This window comes from Haliotis rubra, unplaced genomic scaffold, assembly GCF_003918875.1.
Source record: "Haliotis rubra isolate DU_JTF1 unplaced genomic scaffold, ASM391887v1 Scf392, whole genome shotgun sequence".
Lineage (NCBI taxonomy): Eukaryota > Metazoa > Mollusca > Gastropoda > Lepetellida > Haliotidae > Haliotis > Haliotis rubra.
Genome location: NW_025767071.1, coordinates 117,963 through 142,288, shown reverse-complemented (window position 1 = coordinate 142,288; position 24,326 = coordinate 117,963). Strand labels below are relative to the sequence as shown.

General features: G+C 42.4%; 1 protein-coding gene across 2 annotated transcripts in view; it reads left to right on the top strand.

Moving 5' to 3' along the window:
• The window catches only part of LOC124286823 (dynein regulatory complex protein 9-like), a 129,632-nt gene extending 105,914 nt beyond the window's left edge, over positions 1–23,718 (top strand). For both annotated transcript variants that reach the window (XM_046723263.1, XM_046723262.1), the window contains 3 exons: positions 4,588–4,719; positions 13,510–13,611; positions 23,419–23,718. In XM_046723263.1, the coding sequence (XP_046579219.1) occupies positions 4,588–4,719; positions 13,510–13,611; positions 23,419–23,532 (348 nt within the window). In that variant the 3' untranslated portion in view covers positions 23,533–23,718. The remainder of the gene's footprint in view (positions 1–4,587; positions 4,720–13,509; positions 13,612–23,418) is intronic.
• The last annotated feature ends 608 nt before the right edge of the window (positions 23,719–24,326 follow it).

Here is a 24,326-nt window from a genome sequence, read left to right as displayed (position 1 = left end):
TCATAATAAAGAAGAAGTAAATAAATTATCACCTTTAATGTGTATAACTTCTAAATGCCATTCAAATAATTCATGAAATAGTCAGTTTGCTAAATGAAAGAAGAGGATTGCCTTCTTTGTATACTGAACGTCCTATTATTAGAGGTGTATTAGAGCAAGCATCCACCTTTTCAATGAGAAATTTTCAAACGTGATAAATTTGAGAGTAAAGGTCATTAAACTATAACTGTGTATAAGTTTCTTATTAGGTACCTTTCATGAGAGTTCTGTATTAAAGGGGTACTTATCTCATAGGGGTGGGTATTGCAGAGAAATTTCATATTGCGATGCAAAAGCATATATTGTCTGAACCGGTTATATTGCACAGCCTTATTATCTCAAGCAATTCCACATGACTGGTTGTTGATTTTGTTATTGTTTTTATCCCATGGGTCCCAGATGATATCCTATAATTCTTGACTGGTTTGTCAACCCTGCTACACCAGCTGTAAGTGCAATTGATAGTATAAGGGCATATCCCAACATTGATCAACAAAGATGAAATACAGATTCCTCTTGGAATTGGGAGATGAAGTCATCTTTGTGACTCCATAATAGTTCAGTTATTTTTACACACCAGCAGCAAAATATGTCCATCTGGTTTATAATGGTAACAATCAAACATTTTGGAGTTTAATCTCATCTCTCATTGACTTAAGGTGTTAGGATAGAAACAAAAACTGTCAGCGTTAGACTGCCAGACTGAAGCCATGGATCAGCGCCCCATTAAAGGTATCTTGTATTCTGAAAGTGAATTTAACTGAATCTGATAATGTAGCGTTAGGCTTTCTGTTGTAAAGTTGTCTTGTGTTAAACTTGTGTTTTCCCAAACCAAAGGTAACATACTAAAGGAATTATATGTTATTTCATATTTGTGTTTTTAGCTAGAGACATATGACATTCTATATCAAAGTTGACCTGCATTGGGTTTGTGTTGACCCAATCTGGAATTAATTACTTTAAACTGAAATACTTATTACATGTACTTTGTTATTTAGGTAGCTAGATGTCACCCCCACCACCACCCCCACCCCCACCCCACGGGGCCTTCAGGACAGTGTTGGAATTGTGTTCTGTTTTGTTTTGCATGTAATGTAAACACTCTTCTAGTTTGTAGCTGCATGCATGTAGATAAAGTGAATATATGCGAGGACAGTTTTGTAACATTGACTAATACATATAACCACAGCATTAATACATCACATCTTTGTATGACAGAATTAACCTGTGCTCTGACTGAGTATGGCATCAGACGTTGTAAAGTGTATCTTTAAGAGGGGGGCATTTATGAAGAACAATACTAGCTATGTTTAGGGGCTGTATTTCAACCAAATACACAACACTGCTGGATGATACTGCAGGATGATACTGCAGGAATCAGAGTGACTAGGTATTCCTGGAATGAAGTGATCATTACAAAGTGTTCAGCACACTGGGTTCCAAGCCTGTGACGTCTGATCAGTAATACCCATGTTCATAGTCTTATCACCATTTTGAAGAAAATCATTACTGATTTTGTTGTGTGATAATCCACTCGCCCACACTCGCATGACCCCATTTTCTGAGTTGTTGATGTTTTCTTCATTTTGCGGTCAGTGGTCAAACCTTCAAATTGATGTAATAGATTGATAGGTCCATGGCTTTTAATTCAGATTACTACCCCTATCATAAGGTTTCTTTACAGCCATATTTACAAAACCCTATCTTGAACTTATTCGAAATTGCTCTCCTATCTTGGGTTTCTGGTGCATGCTGACAACCATTGCCTGTATATCGACCAGGTTTCTCAGCACCTCCAGAGAATTGATATAAGAGCAATTATCATAAATGTGCATTACCAGCCAAACAGGTCACAAGGCACCTGTACATTTCTCACAATCTGAGCTAAATAGGGAGCTAAAAGTTACAACCACTAAAAACTCTACATGAACTCATGGATCTCAAATTTCAAACTAAGAGACAACTCTGTCTGGTTCTTTGTTGGGCCTACACTGGAGGCTATAACATTATAATGTCATGCCCTAGAATCCCCCTCATGTTATCCAATCAAGAAGTTACCTGTACACAGACAGATGAAGGTCAGGGTACTGACACTGACGATGTCACAGTCCAAGTGAAGTGCTCGAACCCTGGCTGTGAGATGCATATCAACTGTCTGTATTCCAAGCAATCAAAGAATGAGAACAACCACTCTTGAATATTGATTGCTGCAGGCAATGCCATGGTGCTGGCTAATATATGACATAAAAAATGTTCGGGGTATATAGTTAACCCAAGTCAACTTTGGGGTTGACCTTTTCAATATCATATAAGACTGTGGATTTCACATTAAGACAAAATAATAGAGCAGTAACAAAAAATGTACTTTGTTTCTTGAATCATTGTATCTCATGCTGAGTTAGTATGATACAAAAAAAAGTAGGGACTTTCAATATAAATGTTAAGACAGGTCGCCAGAGGAATGATCACCAGAGTAAAATCACAAAACTAGATAATCAATTATCAACGTTGACACCTATGGTACTTGGATTGTAAAAATAGCCGAAGGTCTTGTGTGATGTTTTCAGATGAATCCTGAATCACTCTGGACTTTCTGCATATGCATTGACTTGTCTGGGGATATTTGCAAGCATCAACATTAGGCAGCATGATAAGTTCAGGGGTGCATCTGTTATGATATTGACTGGATCACTGTGACTGACAGAATGCCACTGCATATCATCCATGGGAAGGGCAGTGGAAAGTACTATTGAGACAACGCATTGGCAACAATAACCATTATACACCATTATGGTCCATGATTGTCTTTCAAGACTGCCTCCAGCAACAAAACATCCCCAGAATGCGATGACCTGCCATGAATCATGACTTTTCCCACTTAGACCATGAACATGATTGGGAGACCGAATGGGGGCAGCCACTGCATGAAGAGTGGACAAGACTCTCTCATAATGTCATTGGGAGACTGATGCCTCATATGTATGAATGCTCGACCAATCATGGGATTGGTCGAGCATTCATTGACCCTTTATTGATAGACTTACTCAATGTTCATATTTTATACCCCTGACCCAGAGAGGTCGGGGGTACCAGGTGTATAGTTATACCAATGAATTCTGTCCACCCATCTGTCCATCTGAAACATTTTGTTCAACCAAGTTTCAACCAAACACTATCGGTTATATTTTGTTTTTAAATTTGGGAAATACATTTATGGTCTGAAAAAGAGGTGCTGTGCAAATTCTGATTTTGATATTAAAAGTGTTTGAAGAATTACAGCAATTCCTCAAATTTGAAATTAGAGTGTTTGTCAACCAGCTTCTTTGTCTAAAGGAGAAGTGCAGTACAATGTGTAGTTCTGATTTTCTGATTTTTGCAAGAGTCAGTTCACTCATGGGTAATTTTGTTCAAACAATAACTTTAACACATTTACAAAGATTGTTTTCAATTTGGGAATCTCCTTCTATAACTATAGGAGAGTTGCAGTGCAAAGTTAGTTTTATGATGATATTTTTAACTCATCATCAAGAATTATCACAATTTACATCTCTTGAACCATGCCTCATTTGTTCAACCAAAAACTTTACAATCATTAATATTGGATTGTTTTCAGATTTGGGTAATGACTTCTTTGTTAATAGGAAAGGTGCATTGCAAAGTCTGTTACAGATAGTTTTATTTTTCCATAAGAATAATCATAATAAATTTTAAATTCCCATGGCAAATTTGTACAACAAATAACTATTTGATGGACTGTTTTCAAATTTGGGGAACAACCACAATGCCTATGGCATAGGTGTCCCCAATTCAGTACATGTATCTGTAAATTGTGAAATAGTGTCACAGATCATTTATTCTTTTATGATATTTTGGGAGTACCTGCATGTATTTTTCCCTTTCAGCTGTTCTTATTTAACTCTCAACACACTCATACCTAATGCCACCGCACCTACTGGCTCCTAGTTTGAGCCGTTTTTGGCGAGCAGAATATATTTGTATATATATGTTTTAGCATTCAAAAGTTTTCCCTGTTAAATCTCCATCAGCAAAATCACCATTCATGTGAAAGCTAACACTTACTTTCCAAATACTTAAAGAAAACATGTTTCAGCTTGTTAACTATATTCACACCTTGGTTGTTTGAGCCTCACAATACACTGCCAACATGTTCTGTTGATTTTTAAGTTTCAGCTAGTTCTTTTCTCTTGTCCACCAATACCCTCATAACTCTTTGTATTTCTGTAATCATCTGCTAATGTCCACTATTTTGCTGGGAGAGTATATCAGTATTTACTCTTCATCAACAAATTTGTAACAAGTTGATCAGCCTGTTTGCTGCAAGCTGACCCTCAGTATGTAACTCAAAATGGAAAAGATGTGTGTGAAATGACAAGCAACTGAAGTAAAATGAAACTGTATGACATCATGATATCAGTTCAGTTGATTTGTATGAGCTGAGATCAGATCTAAATTTGTCAGTAATGCTAGTATCCTGCAGAGGTGCCTTGAGGTTGTGGCTGCTTCTATAAGTATATCATTTTCCTTCAGGATCTGTCAAAGAAGGTGGAGGTGTGGATGGAGAAGTATGAGACTGATGTTGAGGACAAACAAAGGGAGCTGGACATTCTGAAGGCTTCCAAGGCCAAAGACCTTGAGAGACTCCAGGACCTGACAAAACTGGTACTTAATGATTATGCAAACGAATTAGTATATTGTTTTTTCAGGACAAAATACAGGTTTGCATGGTTTAAGTTTCAATTAGCTCTTCATTGAATACAAAGTAGGTGTATCTCCATTCTATCCTAACAGGGACCCGTGGAGATCCGGGGTAAAATTGGTCTTCAGCAACCTATGCTTGTCTTAAAAGTGATCGAGTTGGTCAGAGTGAGTGTAGTTTTACGCCGCACTCAGCAATATTCCAGCTATATGGCAGCGGTCTGTAAATAATCGAGTCTGGACCAGACAATCCAGTGATCAACAGCATGAGCATCGATCTGCACAATTGGGAACTGATGACATATGACAACCAAGTCAGCGAGTCTGACCACCCGATCCCGTTAGTCGCCTCTTACGACAAGCATGGGTTACTGAAGGTACATTCTAACCCGGACCTTCAGGGGTAGTTGGTCAGACAAGCGACTTGGTCATCATCATACCCCAATTGTGTATAGCAATGATCATATCAACCACTTGATTGTCTGGTCCAGACACAAATATTTATGTTCTTAATGTTCAAGTTAGCACTGATGTTGTGACAAGACTTCCCTGATTCAGCATGACATCATGTATATTCAGAAAGTCTACGTCTTGCCTTGTCAAAGAAAGTTAATTTTTGTTACTGTCATTTTATGAATCAGTTAAGAAAACTGTGGTGCACATACTGCAGTGATGAAATTTATAGCCCAATGTGCTTAGCATCTTCACAGCACATGAACATTGACACATAGCTTTTGAGAAATTGTGTGAAGCACTTGTTTTGCATGTGCATTCCAGTATGCAAGGGTATGATCGTCTGTTTGGACCAAAATTTAATAATTGCCCTTGGAGTCAGGTGGTGCTTATCTAATGCTCATGTGTATATGTGATTGAATTGTAAGTTTGCTGGAGGCGATGAGGTAGCGTCCGCTCATCATATCACATGGGTACAGTGTGTGAAGCCCATTTCTGGTGTCGCCCATGTGATATTGCTGGAATATTGCTAAAAACGGCATTAAATCATACTCACTCACTTATGTTTGTTGTCCTTATACTTTAGTATGACCAGAAATTATTGAGAATTTTAGGAATATGTTAATTTTTCTTATCCTGACTCATGCTCTTTTGCTTGTCTCCTTCCTCTTGCGAACGTTAGTGGTACACTTGTATCTCCTATTGAAGCTCCCTTCAATAAAGACAGACGTAAAATCCCTACTCACCACGAGTTATCTGTGTGGCTGTTTTGGCGGGAAAGCGGCGCCACCGTACTCCCATGCTTCACTCTCTCCTTCTTCGCCCTGTGGGCAGGTTGTGAGAGCGCCTGTGTCTCCTATACGGCACTATATCCTTTAATTACTTAGTTATTCTCCTCTATTTTACTTTTATAGAGGTTTAGTTAGTATTCTTCAACAATATGGTTTGATATTTAATCGTATTTAGCACTGTTTATTCACGGAATTGTCCGTGTTTGTTCAGTTGTTTATATTTCATGAAAACCTATTTTCGTTGTAGGTTTAGGTTCGCTGCTGCAAACCCGCATTGACTGCCCTTGCTGCACAACAACATGTACTTCCAGCTATAGCTGTAATCTTTATCAGCATTTAACAGAAATTCAATTTAATAAATAATTTTTCTCTGTACTTAGACGTACTACCGACAAATCAAGGTGATTTTACAAGTCATGGATAAACTGGCTGAGTCCCTCACGAGCTGTCTACTGCTGTCAGATGACTTACTACCATCAAGTGACCTGCCGGAGGTGTCTTCGGAGGATGGGCGTGGGATGTTGTCCGCCATTACTTCGAAGATGTTGGCTTCTACATCGATCAACCCCTCAACGCAGACGTAGAAGAAGAAGCCATTCTCTACGCAGAATGAAGCCTCACACCCCTACGACGCCTAGCAGCTCTACGGGGACTCCTGCGCAGACTACAGGGACCTTTCGGCAGACATCGTCCCGATGGCAGTGAGATGACTTCATGATGAGCCGCTGCTGATCATCTCAGAGATACAGCACGCAGTCCAAGGGCGGCAGATGAGCGATCCCTGGACCATATCGCTATCAACGCAGAGAGGGCAGCTCTACAATCATCGCAGACGATGAAAAAGAAGCCATCCTCTACCCAGAGAAGGCTACACACCCCTCAGATGACGACCAACTCTACGGGGACGTCTGCGCAGACTACAAGGACTTTCTCTGCCGAGATTGTCCCGATGACGGAAAGAGGACTCTATGATGAGCCGCCGCTCATCATCCCCGAGATACATCACCAGTAGAAGCGGGCCTCAGCAACGGTAACATCAGCGCAGTTGTCTACGCAGTCCGAAGTATCTACACTGACGGCAGATGAGAGATCCCTGGGCCATATCGTCAACACTGGACCTTCGCGAAGGTTCCAACGCAGACGATGCTTCAGAGAGGCCATCCAGCTACGGGACGACCGGGAACAGATCTACGCTATAGGTCGTCAACCAGCCTGCGCGAAGGACGACACGCCTATCCCCAGATGCCGAATCAGATGATCAGCATTCGCAAAGGCACTCGCGAAGGACGACACGCCTATCCCTAGATGCCGAATCAGATGATCAGCATTCGCGAAGGACGACACACCCATCCCCAGATGCAGAATCAGATGATCAGCATTCGTGAAGGCACTCGCGAAGGACTTCGGTCACAGCCTCAAAGACATCTTCAACATCGCATAGATCGTCGAGGGATTCACCGAAGCATTCGCGAACCAAGAGCGCTCACCTGCGCGCAGGTCTCCCCGCAGGTCGCCTTACAGACGGCTCCTCTCCACGCCGATCTACACGCAGGTCTCCGCGCAGGTCTTGACGCAGGTCTCCACACAGGTCGTCACACAGGTCTCCACGCAGATCCCCAGCGAAGCAGAGACGCCGCAGTACTTAGCTTCTCAACAGAACGCTACATGTCGTCACCAAGCCTGCGCGAAGGCATTCGCACAGGCCATCTACAACGCAGAGACGTCGCAGTACTTAGCATCTTAACAGAACGCTACATGTCGTCTACAACTTGCGCGAAGGACGGCGCTATCTTCAGAGACCGTCAACAGATGATGAGCCTAATAAAGGATCTTCAGGCCGACTACCTACATCAAGGGCATCAACGACGCCTCGCAGATCATCACGGGAATCACCATTTCGGAATATATTGTCAGGAAGGCAATCCTGGACTACGAGACGATTACCTACACGCAAGGCGCCATACAGTCACACCACGCCGACCACCATGCAGATCGCTACGCAGATCTTCAAGGTTATTCAACCAGGACACGAGGGCGACTGGACCTAGGGTCACCCTAGAAGGGAAAGATCTTTGTCGGCACACAGACTGAAGGGCATGTCATAAAGTTCAAGAGGGGTACTCTTGTCCGAATTCATCAGTGGCACGGATCTTCAGACTGAATCCAGGACGGGTTTCACATAGATTGATCTATCTACTTTAGAAGACTCATGGCCTTCCATACAGATCTGCAGATATTCTCACTGGCGTGGTTCAACAGCAGCCTTGCTAAGGCTAGGTAACTACATACTCATCAACGATTCCCTGAGTAGAATTTCCAACAAAGTTCAGCATTAATTCTACAATTACGACGCTTCATTGAGATAGATGTATGCAGGCTACAAGAGCAGCACTGACAACGTGCAAGAATTCAGCTGATCATCTGTATAAAGGGCGACGACATTATCTTCAGAACTGAAGTAACAGTCACAGCAGCCAAGAAAACAGCCTACCTACATCGGTATTACGCGGCGAAATATTTCGCGCGTTTACCATTCAACCCTCGATACACGTGGTCACTCGTGTAACTCCGGAAGGCTACGGACAAGACCAAGAGGTGATCAGATATCAACGGCAGCACTAGATTCTACAAGGCCCTTTTTTCCTGCTACACCGGTGACGTCACAGCGCGGCAAGCCAAAGGAATCAAAATGCTTTATTTTGATTGGACCACGAGAGACAACGCCCTGCGCAGAGGTCGGCCGTAGTTCACAGGTCAAGAAGTGGGTTACAAGTGACAACAACCTGTCAGCGAGAGAGGAAGGCCTCAATTACAGTCCAGTTAGGCGGGACCTACGTGATTTGGCTGTCTTCACGAGGTTAGAGACCTTCCCTGTCATCATTGCAGACGATTCATCAGACGAATTGCAGCAACATACGTTGGACAGGCTTTGGGTGACGGCAGCCAGACGACTTTATATAGACTTCACACCGATGGCAGTCACGGAGCTGGACATCGCTTCATTTCCCTTACGGACACGGCAAGGGTTTCTAGATCGTAGGATATAGATACAAGTCCTTGTATCTCAAGCACTACTCTCTCCCGTTATTACTACGAAGTGGCAGAGTCTGTTGGTTCTTCTCACGTCAGCACAAGACATGACATGCAGAGGAAGTCTACCACTACACCCACTACAGGTCTTCGTGAATGTATGACTGGACGATCCGGACCCCTTCGGACTCCCGGACAGATTAATTCCATATCTAATATGGTGGACTCAGAGATCGGAGGGTCGCAGTCGCACCTATTTAGCAGAGCCGGAGTTTAAGACGCATCTCTATGTGGACGCATCTCTCCAAGACTGGGGAGCACACCTCGACAACGATGTGTCAGCTGGGATATAGACCATAGCAGAGAAGATCTGCACTTCCACATGCTGGGAATGAAAGCAGTGACAAACGCCATACTCCACTGGACCAGCATTTTGAAGAATGCTTATCTTACGGTACATACAGTCACCTCCTCAGTGGCGTTCTACATCCACAGAAGGATCAACAAGGTCGGCGAACCTTCTGGACCTCTGCTTTCCACTGACCAGCATAACAGTCAACCTGAATGTCCACATCAGAGCATGCCACATTCTAAGAGCCAAGAATGTGATAGCAGATGCACTATCCTCTCCAACGCAGCCATTCTCAACAGACTGGATGCTACATCCAGAGATCTTCAAACAGATCATACGAGAGATGGGAGCACCATTAATAGACCTCTTCGCCACAAGGGTCAACTGATAACGTTCATCTCACCAATACCAGATCCACGGGCATGGGCAACGGACACGCTAAGCATCTCCTGGCAAGGACTAAACGCTTACGTGTTTCCACCACCAGCTCTAATACCGAGGGTGTTGCAGAAAATCAGTCAGACGAGAGACCTACAACTACTTGAGGCGCGCCTTACTGGCCAGCGAGAATATGGTTCCCTATTCTCATACAAGACCTAGGACTGCCTCAACTGCAACTACCAGATTGGACGAATCTACTAGTACATCCTCACACAAAGCAGGCGCATGGCAACCCAGAGGTGTTCCGGCTACACGTGTGGACTGTATCAAGGCAGGCTTGAACAAGAGAGGATATTCCGCCAGGGCAGCGAAAGCAGTCACACTAGCTCTACGCAAGTCTACACGCAACTTGTACGACGACAAGTGGTGACACTTCGAGACATACGCTTCGAGGACCGGCTTCACAGCCATGAAAGTGACACATCCTCAAGTGGCGGACTACCTTTGTCACCTAGACAAACGAAGCGGTTAAAAGGGTCAACACTCGCAACATACCTAGCGGCATTGAGCTTAGTTATCACCATGAGGACGAGTGCAACTGACGAAAGTACCAGAGTTACTGGCCTTACTACACCCTGTTTATTGGAGGACCAACAACAGAGATTTAAAGCTCCGGCGTGAGACCTCAACGTAGTTCTACGACATCTCACTAGTGACATTTACGAACCATTACAGAGAACATCATTCGAGTTCTTGACGCAGAAGACGCTGTTCCTGATAACTTTAGCAACAGCAGCAAGGATGTCGGAAATCCATGCTCTGGACTTCGAGAGAACACGATTTGATGGAAATCAAAACATCGTGCATATGGGACTGAGATGGGACTTCATAGCAAGAATCAACTGCCAGGTCATCCAGACAGACAGTTCCACGTCCCAACACTATCATCATTCCTTGGCCCACAGGATACGCAGGACCTATCCTTGTGGCCAGTGAGAGCATTGCAAGTCTACCTACAAGATCTAGGTCCAGGAGACGGAAATTCAAGCGTCTTTTCGTCCCGATATCGACAGCAACACAGACGGAGGTCTTCCGCACTAAGATATCAAGCTGGATCAGAACTGTCATACTACGGGCCTACAAAGCAGCAGGATTTGATCCTCCAACCCACATGAAGTTAGAGCTCTGGCATCAACGCTCACTCTACATGGGAATCGCTCTATCAGGACAGATAATGGAGGGCTGCTTCTGGAAATGGGACATGGTGTTTGCCAACCACTACCTGAGGGACATCGCCACCGAGGACGGCTCTGGCATTCACCATTTCGGCCCACTTGTTGTAGCACAACAATTGACAGTCCCACAAAGGCGCTGAGACGGAGTCTCGCCCTTTTATCACATGACTTGCAAAAGCCTACACTCAGGAGAGTTCAGCTTTAGAGTCTATATGCACGTCTAGGACAGACTAGCATAAGTGATATGACCCAGTACTTGTAAAGACATACTCGTACAGGAAAGGGTCGCTTTTCCACTTGATGCTCGCATCAAGAGATGGAGTTGCAAAATCCACATGAAATGTTAACAGAAGCAAGGACCAAAAGTTAACAATTGTGGTCCCCCCATCAGAGAAAGCTGGAAGTGAAGGGTTACAGCAGCAGCAGAGCCTAGCAGTAACAGAAGTGCTACCAGGAAGTTCCCATAGGGGGGTATGCAAGACTTAAATCACTACATGAAATCCAGAAGTAGCTTGACCCACCGCCAAATCCGTCGGATTCTACAAGCAAAAGAGCATGAGTCAGGATAAGGAAAAATATGTAATTTTCTGAATAAAATTGATATTTTATACTTATCCTGACTCATGAGGTAAGCCCTCCCAACCTCCCCGCTAGACACTTTGGATTTCCCTGTAAATTAAAGTGTCGGGATCATAATTGGGAGAGAGTGAAGCATGGGAGTACGGTGGCGCCGCTTTCCCGACAAAACGGCCACACAGATAACTTGTGGTGAGTAGGGATTTTACGTCTGTCTTTATTGAAGGGAACTTCAATAGGAGATACAAGTGTTCCACTAACGTTCGCAAGAGGAAGGAGACAAGCAAAAGAGCATGAGTCAGGATAAGTATAAAATATCAATTTTATTCAGAAAATTACATAATTGGATTTCTAGTATAAACAACCATGACCAGCTGTCATGTGCTTGGTTTCATTCAAGAGAGACAACTCCGTTAATCCTTTTTCATTAGTTTGTGAAGAGTTATCCCCCTTTGTTTACTTGCTAGCAGACGACATTTTCAGTGATCCTCAGTATGGATGATTTAGAGAAGATGAAGTTGATTTTAAAGTATTATAACAAGGACATCAGATCAGCTAAAGTGATTTCAAGTAGGACAGGCATCCCTTTGTCCACTGTTTATCGTGTTTTGAAAAATATTGCAAATGGATATGACTTTGAGCACCAGGGAAGCGCAGGTAGACCCAGAAAATTGACTGTCGGTGACAGGAGGCGGCTTGGTATTCTTGTTTCTAAAAACAAACGAAGGAGTTTAGAAAACTTAAGGCTGGATATGATTGATAGAGCTACTGTGGCTGTCTGTAAGGAGACAATTATGCAATGGGTTGGCAGAAAAGTCGAGGAATTCCATCACCGACCATGAAACCTGAACAAAAGGAGCGAAGGTTGAACTGGTGCTTACAGCATAGAAATTTTAACTGGGACAATGTGATTTTCTCAGATGAAAGTTCTGTGTGGCTGTTTCTTAATACACTGAAATTCTGGACCAAACAAACTGAAAAACCTTTGTATCAGCACCCAAAGTACAGTCCGAAATTTAACGTGTGGGGTGGCATATCTGTGTTAGGGGCAACGCCCCTCTGTGTATTTGAAGGGAATATGAACAGTGAGCGGTACACAGATATTCTCGAGGGATATTTACTTCCATCTGCTCATGTGTTCTATGGAAATCTTTGGATTTTCCAGCAGGATAATGACCCAAAACATCGTTCAAAGCATTCACAGGCCTGGTTTCGGACCCAAAATATGACATTATTAGATTGGCCAAGCTATAGCCCTGACCTAAATCCAATAGAAACTGTTTGGGGACTTATGAAGGAAAGTGTCAATAAGAAAAATCTGACAAATATTGCTGAAATGAAAGAAGAGGTGGTCCGATATTGAGACAGCATGGACCACGACTTTCTAACTTCTTTGATGAGTAGTATGCCCCGCCGCATTGAAGCCTGCATTGCTGCCCATGGTGACTTGACAAAATACTAACTGTTCACCTGTCTTTGAATCTGGAGTTATGTTCTGCTAATATTCACATTTAATACGTGAGTAATGAGTGCATTTTTTTAAAAATTTACAATCTTTAAATTCTCAATCATTTCTGGTTGTACTGTAGTTGGGGCTACCAGGCTATTCATATAGAATTTATGAAGCATATCATGCTAGGGTTGGCTGTTTCAACAATTTAGAGACATATTAATTTTATGATTTTCATTTCAGGATTGTTGGCTAATTAATCCATGAGCAGGAGGTCCTAGTCAATACTTGACGATAATAGTGGTGACAACAGATATGTAGTTCTCGTGATGTTGACCTTTGTTTCATTATGTCTGTAATCTTGAACATATTATGTCCCAAGATTTCATGTTTGAAATATATCCTAACCTATCAAATGTTTAGATGTAAATTAAAAGAATGTTACTTCCTGCACCCAAAATCTGGTTATGCTTTGTTTTGTTTCAGTACAAAGAATATGAACAAGTGGTTGTGGAGGATCGTATTGCCAAGGAAAAAGAAAGACGGAGAGCAGAGCAGGACAATATTGAGCTTAAGGCTTCCATAAGAGTAAGAAATATGATGTTTTCATTTTGACAAATGAATCTTTCCTTAGGCCATAACATATTTTTCATAAGGATTTCAACTTTTAGAAGTAAAACACACGTTTAAATCATGATTTTGTTTCAAGGGAGTATATCAACAGAAACTCCAACATTGATCACAGACAAAATAGCAGACTTTAAACATTACTGCCACACTGAAAAAAACATTTACCCATTGGATAGCCATTTTGGGGCATTTCAGTATACACCTATTCTGACGAAATGTGCACCAAGTGATAACAAATTTAGGTTCTTTTTTTTTAAATAAGTCATTTTATTGTTAGAACATCATTTATTGTTCACAAAATTAAAACTATCAAATGACAGATGTAAAGGAGAAAATGAAGATCGCCAATCATGATTGGGTACAATGATTGGGTAAACTAATTTGCATAAATTGATCATCAAACGTACTATACATGCGATTTTGTAACTAAGTGTTACTGGAAATATATTTCACATAAGTTTATCTGTATTATATTGTGATTAACAACAAAATTTGGCCATTACACAAATTGAATATCAATCTTGTAATCTACGTTACTGTAACACTACCATATCTATATAGAAACATAGAAAACATACTGGTGAAATGTTGCTGTGCTATTACACAGAGTTACATTAAAAGATACAAAAGTGATTAACTGTTTCTTGTTATATTCATTATCTAAAGTACAGACAGTACAGAAGCACACTGAAAATTCATCCAAACTGTAATCATGTTACCTGCTTAGTTTGATGTAGAATATCAACAATGATAAGCCAATTAAAAGTAAATAATCATTTAATGTACAGAAGAGTTCATGCTATAACTTTAGATCTGTCTTACCTGTGTAGCCCTGATAGTGTGTGATGAACTGTAAAGTCTCACTGGACAGTCACGCACATTTCAATCACGCCACTGAACAATAGTCTGTCATGACATGTGCTTTTGGCGCTTGGATGACTGTGCCAAAATTACTTCTGGAACCAGTGGACGGTCAGTGCCAATGGTACGTAACTAGTGTGTGCATACCGCAAATAAATGATGCTCCTTTCGAAATGAGTTCACGTAGATTACACAGACATCCTTTTGCACCCATCAAACGTTTAAAGTGTAAAGGAAGAGCATCTCCTTCACTTAGTTATTACTTCTAAATAGGTCCATTCATTTTAAAACCCTTTTAGTGATGCTGGATGTACAGTTTTTATCATATGGTGGTCACGTAGATTACATCCTTAAAAAAATCTCTACAACTTAAAACCTGTTAAGCATCATGGTGAGAAATCGGCTGAAATTTAGTAGTTGTTTGATTGATATTGTATTATCCCAATATAAAACTGAAAATAAGGCATACTATCTGATGAATTCATAATTTTTAAAATAATAATATTGTCATTTCCATGGGGTAACGTGGATTACTCGTTTATGGAGACATCATTTTAAGCATAAATTCTAAAACAATTAAACCATGTGAAGCTATGTTCTGCATAAGGACGATAGGCACAATACCTTAAGTCGAAAATGTAATCTGTTTTGTTCACACAAGATGAATATTTACTTTGAAATATTCACTCAAAATGTTATACTATCATTGGAGACATGCACGTTTTGGTGATTTTGACTAACTTTTTACCCAGAGTCACACACATTAACAACAGATCATTAACAATTTCTATGCCTCAGATACCTACCAAGCCTGTCGTATAATATAAATGGCAGACGGGCTGTGGGAAGACCGTTTTCGTGCTGGATATGTTGGAGGGGTACTACCGGGATGTGTTCGATAACATCGTTATCATGTGCCCTACTTTGCAAATGAATAGAACGTACACGGAAAGACCTTGGGTGATGACAGACCCGGACGTACACAGAGTCGACCCGGGGACACGTCTGCAGGACTGGTTGAAAGCTTATCACGGGAAATTTAAAGGGGAGTCGACGCTGTTCATACTGGATGACTGCAACGCTAATCGTGAGATAACAAAAAAGAGAGACATGCTATCGTACCTGGCCCTCTCCGGCCGGCACGCAAAACACAGCGTCTGGGTACTAACGCAGAAGTTCAAGTCGGTGTTTAAAGACCTCAGGGAGCAGACGCGATGGGTGGCCTTATTTCACTGCAAGGACAGGGATTCGTTCGAGGAGTGTTTGAGAGAGAACGATGTGATGAGCAAACATGATAGGGAACGTGTGAAGAAACAGCTCGCTGAAACTCAACATGCTAAGCTAGTGCTCAAGACCGACCAACCCGTGGCCTATAGGGTGTTTTAGCTTAGCAATGCTTAGCAAAGCTTGGCAATGCTTAGCAAATGCTAAGTAAAACTTAGCGTTTAGTAGCTATGACTTTTTTTTAAGTGTTCGTCGTGTGCAACTTAACCTTCATTTCGCTGTGTTTCACCTGCATCGGGTATTATATTATTAAAACTAAAACTTGCTTATTACATTATAAGATGGAGTGTGATGAATTGCTAGAACAACTGTTGGTGCCACAGTCGCCACAGGTGAGTGACGACAAGCGAGAGAGACTGGTGGCGTTGGCTGTTGGTGGCAAAGCCAAACATTACTTTGGGGACTACACTCCCGATAAAATTCACAAAATGTCAACCGAAGAAATCTATAAGCTGTACGCTAGATACGAGGCTAGACTCGGAGCCGAGATGACAAAGACTATAGGATCGGCTATGAACCAGATATACACTGGTATTGCGTCGTACTTCCTTCCCATTCCCCAGGAACGTCGACTTTACCTGTGGGAGGCCCTTGAGAAAGACCCTTTTATTGAACACGCCTTGAGCTCTATCAGCTGCGTGCTGTACCACAAATACTGTATGTTTTAGCCCCGGTGATGGCAGCGATTATCACGGCAAAGCATTGCCAATTTAAGGAGGGGAAAAATAATAATAATAATATACAAGATGGATGCTGCCCAAGAAATGACACAGGAGGAGACCCCACCCCAAATGGGGGAACCCCAGACCCCTTCAGAGGAAACCCCCACGTTGGGGGAACCCCAACTGGAGGTGACCCCTACAGTCACCAGGCAGAAGAACCCTAAGAGAGTAGCTGCCGGTAAAAAAAAGGTGGTCTAACCAACATAAAAGTAACACATGGAGCCGGGCTCCACTCCTGTTGATTGCAGGCGCAACTGCTGTCGTGGCTATCTCATGGTTATATAACAAACAACCACCCAGGGAGCCCCAGGAGGAACCCCCACAATTAGAGGTCAACCCACATATCATGTTATAAATATATATTTTTTATAATATACATAATGTCTGAGGGGAAAACGTTTGTCAACGACGCATACCACGCCACCGTGGTCGCCAGTCTAGCTGTAGGGTACGCTAGGTTGACCAAAATGGTGCTTAAACAACCGACTATCAAGCTAGATTTCAACCTGCAGGATATGGGTATGCTCATAATGAACCTGGGTATGGCGATGGCCACCAAGGACATCCTAGTAAAACAAGGCATCCTGCCGGAAAATATTTTGAAGTAAATGTAATTATATATAGGATGGCTCACGATCGCCATGATGGTCGTGCGGGCATTTGTAAACGCCCTGGCATTTTCGGGAGTAATTTCCTCTTCTCGAAACTAAAGGGAGTCACACGCGGCTGAGATTCAGGCAGAGCGTGAGCGGCATGACCTGGCGGTGGAGAAATTACAAGCAGCGCAATCTGAGTACGCGAAAAAACGTCTCCAGAGGATCGATTACATTAACGAACAACTCAGGCGTGAGAACCATGCCGTTAAAACATTCCACGATGTCGACGACGCAGCGAGAGAATACTACCTACTAACAGGTAAACAGCTAGAACAACTCCCTCCTAAGCCCACACTCGCTCAGTACTACACACCATCCCCGGGGCAAATGGACCGGGAACTGGTCTTTATCGCGCTGGGTCTAGCAGCGACTGCGTTGGTTGCAAAACAATTAGACTAAGTACTCATATGGGTATGCCAAAGATGAGACCTGCTCTGTACCGATGCGAATACATACTTATGGGGAAGACAGAAGCCTGTGGTAGAAACTGCAGGACTGAGGGGTACTGTTGTTTCCACATGGGAAGCCCGAACTACACGTGTTCTGTGTGTGGAATCGGGGTGAAAGGGCACTACTGCCTATGCAAAGCTCACGGAGCAAACGTAGTCAGACATCATCTCATCTACGAGAATAAAAAGGACTACATAAAAGAACGTAGGCGCCTCCTCAGGATAGCAGTGTAGTACCCCAATTAAAGACTGGGCACACCTAGGTATAACAATGTTTGTGGAAATTGAGCCCAGGGAAAGTCGTTGCCTGAGAAGCTGGAAGATGGATGTGGGGGAAAGTATAGATATCAGTGTCCTCAAACCCATGATTGTTAGCGAACTATATAAGGGGTGTTCGTTTACAATCATGGTGAAAGTAGGGTTTGATGTGCCGTGGGCTGGGCACACTTGGAATTACTTTGATAGTGGCCGAGTAGATGTGCATGGGGGGATAGATATACTTGTTGGCGACTCGTTGCAGGTAATACAAAACACCCTACTATGCTGCGCATGTTCCGGGTGGGTTGAGGGTATAATCGATAAGGTCGACAGTCTGGTCAAGGCCAACAATACCTTCCCCATCACTGATCGATATACCGACGCCGAGACTCGACCCCTGCTGATGAGGAAGGGTGTGTACCCCTACGAGTACATGGATGGCTGGGCCAAGTTCGCCGAGACCCGACTACCCCCCATCAGAGAATTTTACAGCAATCTGACCGACTCGACAATATCCCAAGACGATTACTCACACGCGATTAACGTATGGAATAAACTGGGCTGTAACAATCTGGGTGACTATCACGACCTGTACTTGAGGACAGATGTACTGCTGCTAGCCAATGTGTTTGAGACGTTTAGGCGGACATGTTTCAAGCAGTATAAACTCGACCCTGCATGGTATTACACCAGCCCAGGTCTGTCGTGGGATGCCTTGCTGAAAAAGACCGGAGTTAAGTTGGAATTGCTCACCGATTACGACATGCACCTATTCATTGAGAAAGGCTTGCGAGGCGGGATTTCCATGGCAACCAAACAATACGCAAAAGCCAGTAATCAATACGTGAAGGGCTACGACCCGAGAAAGCCAACCAATCATATTCTCTACCTCGACGCCAACAACCTGTATGGCTGGGCCATGAGCCAGTATCTACCCACAGGGGAATTCAAACGGGCATCGCACGAGATCGTCCGGGTATCGTCCGATTTCGATGTTATGAGCATCGCACCAGATTCGAACAAAGGTTATATCCTCAAGGTTAACTTGGAATACCCCAAGGCATTACACACATCACACAACAGCTACCCCCTGGCCCCCGAACGTATGAAGGTTAACCCAGACTGGATGTCTGAGTACCAACATAACTTGTTAGGTGGGCGGGTGGCAGACGTTGAAAAACTCGTGCCCAACTTAATGAATAAGACCAAGTACATCGTTCACTATCGCAACCTACAGCTGTACCTGTCTTTGGGTATGAGGCTGACCAAAATACACAGGGTGCTCGTGTTCAACCAGAGCCCCTGGATGGAGCCATACATCAGAATGAACACGGACCTGCGAAAGCTTGCCACCAGTGACTTTGAGAAAAATCTCTACAAGCTCATGAACAACTCGGTGTTTGGTAAGACTATGGAGAACCTGAGGAAACGCGTGACCGTGAAGCTGGTTCGATCGAATGAGGAAGACAAGCTCAGGAGACTGATAGCCAACCCGGCATTCAACCGGAGCAAGATATTCACCGACGACCTGGTTGCCCTACACATGAAGAAAAGCAACATCAAATTCAACTGGCCTGTTTACGTGGGGATGAGCATCCTCGATTTATCCAAACACCTGATGTACGACTTTTACTACAACGAACTCAAGAAACAGTACGGCAACAGGTGTGAAGTGCTGTACACTGACACGGATTCCCTGCTGATGGGGATTCGAACCGAGGACGTGTATGAGGACATGAAAAAACGCCTCGATTTGTATGACACCAGCGACTATCCCAAGGACCATGCCATACACAGCACGGTAAATAAAAAGGTCCTCGGTAAGATGAAGGACGAGTGTGCTGGCACGCCCATAGCCGAGTACATAGGTTTGAGGCCTAAGATGTACTCCATCCTGAAGGCCGACAATGGTGAGATCCGGAAGGCGAAGGGTGTTAAGAAGTATGTGGTGAAACAACACATCAAACACGCCAGATTCAAGGAAGCCCTGTTCAAGACCCGTACCTTTAGACATAAAATGAACACACTTAGAAGTGATGGGCATAGGATATACGGACTGACGATAAACAAGACGTCCCTGTCGCCGATGGACACTAAACTTTGGATAGCTATTGATGGGATAAACACGTACGCGTACGAGCATGAGAAAATTGAACCAAGAACATAGATGTATATAGGCGACATGTCACGGAACCAGAGAAAGTTTGAGGCTATTTACTACAGCCCGCGTGGGTACTGGAAAGGAGCTAGCGCTGTACATAAGCTGGCTAAAATGGCGCGAGTACCCCCAAACGAGGCCAAAGCGTGGCTTGAAAAACAAGCCCTGTGGCAGATCTATTTACCGGCACCACGCTACGTGCCTAGAAGGAAGTTCGGTATTAACATACCCAATAGCGTTCACCAGGCCGACCTCTTATTCCTACCCCACGACAAGAGGTACAAGTATGCCTTAACCGTCGTGGACGTGTCCAGTCGCTACAAGGAAGCCGAACCCTTGACCGTGAAAGACTCGGCCCAGGTAGCCCGCGGATTCGAATGCATATACAAGCGCAGTCTGCTGACGTGGCCCACAGAGCTGCAAGTTGACCCTGGGCGGGAGTTCATGGGTGCCGTGTCACACCTGCTAGACAAACACGATACCAAGGTCAGGCGTGGCACGGCCGGAGCCCATCGCAGCCAAGCCATAGTTGAGAGATTCAATAGGACTTTGGCTGAGCGCTTATTCGGGTATCAGTATGCGAGAGAGATAGCCAACCCGGGGAAACGATCGACTGAATGGTTAACGCAGTTACCTCAGGTGGTGTCGGCCATCAACCATGAAGCCACACGGCTCACTGGCAAGAAGCCGGCCGACGCTATCAAACTAAAATCAATAGTGGCTGAGTCGGCTGCGCCATTGCGTTGGAAGGAGATACAGATACCAGATAGGGCCCTAGTGAGGTACCTATACCAGCCGGGGGAACACGAGGGTGATAGTCGTAAGCGAGCCACCGATCCGATATGGTCAGTCAAAACTTATAACATAGATAAAGTGGACATCAAAGCCGACAAGCCGAACTTGTACTACTTGAGAGATGGGCCAGGGAGAGGTTTCGTTAGAGAGGAATTATTGATCATACCGTACGGTACAATGTTACCTCCTGCCAACGTGGCATAGCGGCACAATAGTGCCACGTGGAGCCGGGGAGTTAACTGGGGGTTCAAAAGTAGTAGATACAATGGTGGCGAGATCTAAGGGCCTAACAAAAGCTTTATTTGTGAAATAAGGCTTTGCAGAGGCTTTTGTTGGACTTGATCCCGGACTATCATTATAACCCCACTGGATGCCGAGGTTTTTTTCAGGCACACTTTTTCATGAGGGTCGAAAAGTGTACGTTGTGTAAGAATTGCGCTCACGTGGTCCTGGATCTACCAACGGCTGTAAAATTACACAGAAATGTAGAATATTAAATTTCCTATCCGATGGTACAGATTCAAGTGCAAATACTTTGGCGATGTAAAAAATAGGCACTGTCCGAAATTTTGTTATGCGTTAAAAATCAGTAAATTTCTCTGCTTTTAATCGTGCACCAATAAAGGCACTGTGCGATGACTTTTTTTAATTTGGCATCTTTACAGAAAGTGAGTGAACAAAATACTGCCTGATGTCTGAACGACATAAGCATATATGAAATTGGTTTGTGTGCTTATGTATAAAAGACGCACAATAAATGTTGAAAATGTATTTTCTTGTATGACGTCAAACAACGACAGAGAGGTCATGCACATATAAAAATAAGGTGGGATAACTCTGCTATGCTTAACACTTGGTCATTGTAACTCAGACCACTTGGACAGAATTTGCTGTGACGCTATATTTTCGTGATGTTTTGTTCATGGTGAACCAAACTATTCCAATACAAAGATCTCAATGTGACCAAATACATTTTGGTGGTATCACATTTTATATGAAAAGATGGCATCGTATTACATGAGAAAGCATGTAATAGCGATTTGAATGGCCGTCTCCAATATGTAAATAAGTTCTTAGATTCCCTTATTCTTTTGTTTGTGTAGATGTATTTTGACTAATTTTGCACCATAATTAACAGAGTACTAGCCAGATCTTTAAATGGAATGAAATTACTGAAAAAAATACAACAATTTAGTTGATGTCATGGCTTGTTTTATGTATTTCGGGACGTCAGGAAAAGACAAAATTGGTATGTTGATTAGTATGTATCTCTCCCAGTTTCAATTAATTGTATAAAAGGCCATTTAAATAATGTCCTGAATAGATCAATGATTAGACAGTTTGACGGTGTATCTTAATATGCACAACACGCACACCTGTTTGGCATGAATTTAAAGTAGATGAAAAAGAATATTTCACAACACCTGAAGATATTTTTTTAAAGCATGAATGTTATTTTGAAACACAAATTTTGTCACGCCCATTTCCGCGCACCTGTTGTTGAGACCGATGTCTGTAAACGTTGTTGCGTCGGACAAAGTGAAAAGAAATACCAAACTAGCATCAACATGTCTCACAATTATATGTTACTCATATCAAGTGATGTTCCTAATATCAGCAAAAGTTCAAATAAGAGATACTGAGAAACTTGCATGTGCAGTGTTGATGAACTACTGTTTCCGGGTCATGGGATCATACAGGGTCAAATAGGTTCCGTGATGTGTCAATTACATAGTCAAAAACACAATGGGTTTTTTTCCTATGAGCTACGATTAATCATTCTAAATAGTGATTCGCATTAAATTTGGGTTTGCTAGACAAAATATCTAAAATTTTACTGTTAATATTCAATAACAATATATTTTTAGCAGACAACCCCTATCTGTGACATCACATCTGGTGACCTTTGCACTGACAAGAAAGCAGAAGTTAGATTTCGTGATCTTAATTTTCGTTTTTCTCTCGTCATATTCAACTGAAAATGATAATTGAAACACTTGTAGAATGAGAAGTTCTTCCACTTTTGCCAGGGCTTACACATGAAAGTCCTGTAAAATATGTTCTTATCAAAATAGCAACATTTTATGTTGGAGTCGGACGAAGTGCGCCATGTAACACCAGTGCAACAACGGATTTATGTGGGTTAGTGTCGAAAATAATGAGCCATAACACTTGAAATTAGGACTCGTGAATATTCATAAATCATGTATTATATCCTGCAAATTTCGTGACATGACACGTTGGAATAAATGTTATCATGCCATTTGAATAAAATATGTGATGACATCGAAAATACGATGTCTTTTAGCAGCATTTAGAAGTTGTATATAGATCTCTAAGATATTTCTTTACGGATGTAAACTTACAGATCCCTTCATCAGGTGAACTGACAGTTGAGGGGAATCTTTTAGCTGATAACGATGTAAGAATCTACATCGAAACATCGCTTTATGCAATAAGTAAGAAGTTGTCATCCATAAAGTTGTATGTTTCATTTGTAGAACTCCATCAGTCGTGTGGGGAAGAATTAATGTAATGATCAGGATGAGGTGAAAGCAAGAAAATATATTTTGTGTTTGCAGTTGCAAGCCTGGTGGCGGGGCATTATGGTGCGCAAAGGATTTGGTCCTTACAGTAAAAAGAAGAAGAAAGGAAAGAAAGGCAAAAAGGGCAAGAAGGGCAAGAAGAAGAAGTAGCATGTTGTAATCATAATAACAGTTTTAAGACACATGTGCAGATGTTCTTAAGGAAGCAGTAATTTCTAATTGATGCAATTTGGTTAAACTTTATTTACTGGATCATTTCAGATGTTTATTTAAAGAACTCAAATTCAAGATGTAATTCATGATTTTAAATATCAATAAAGGTGATTCTGCTGGTAATTTTGTTTATTCAATGTTTGCAAATGTAGTGATATGGCATAAATATGGAACAGATCATTCTCTTGTATAATGGTCATTTTTTTTAGTTAGAAAAAGTGATACATTTCTTCGACATTTTTCATACATTAGACATATTCCAGGCATTACATTGAATGCATAATATCCAGAGATAAGTAAGGCACACAGTTTATATTATGTGTTAACTTATTTCTTTCATCTGATTACATACAATAAAGTGTTTAGGATTGAAGCTCAAGGGTCAACATATGTTATATTTTGAGTTACACTTTCTCAGTAAAGTACAGATTCTAGTTCTTTTGATAGGTTGAGTCCCAACCGGGATTTGAACCCACACTCTCAGAGTTAGGCATCTGGTTGCCAGCACACAAAGTCAGCCATCTAACCCACTCAGCCAGTACAACAATGGAAGTTGGATAACTGGTAGCCTAAATCACATACTTTTTGTACCCTTCTAAGTGGTTATATGTAACATGTTATTATATGGAATATACTTTCTCAGTTAAGTACAGATTTTAGTACTTTTGTGAGGTTGAGTCCCAACTGGGTATCAAACCTACCTGTACACACTCAAGAGTTAGGCACCAAAT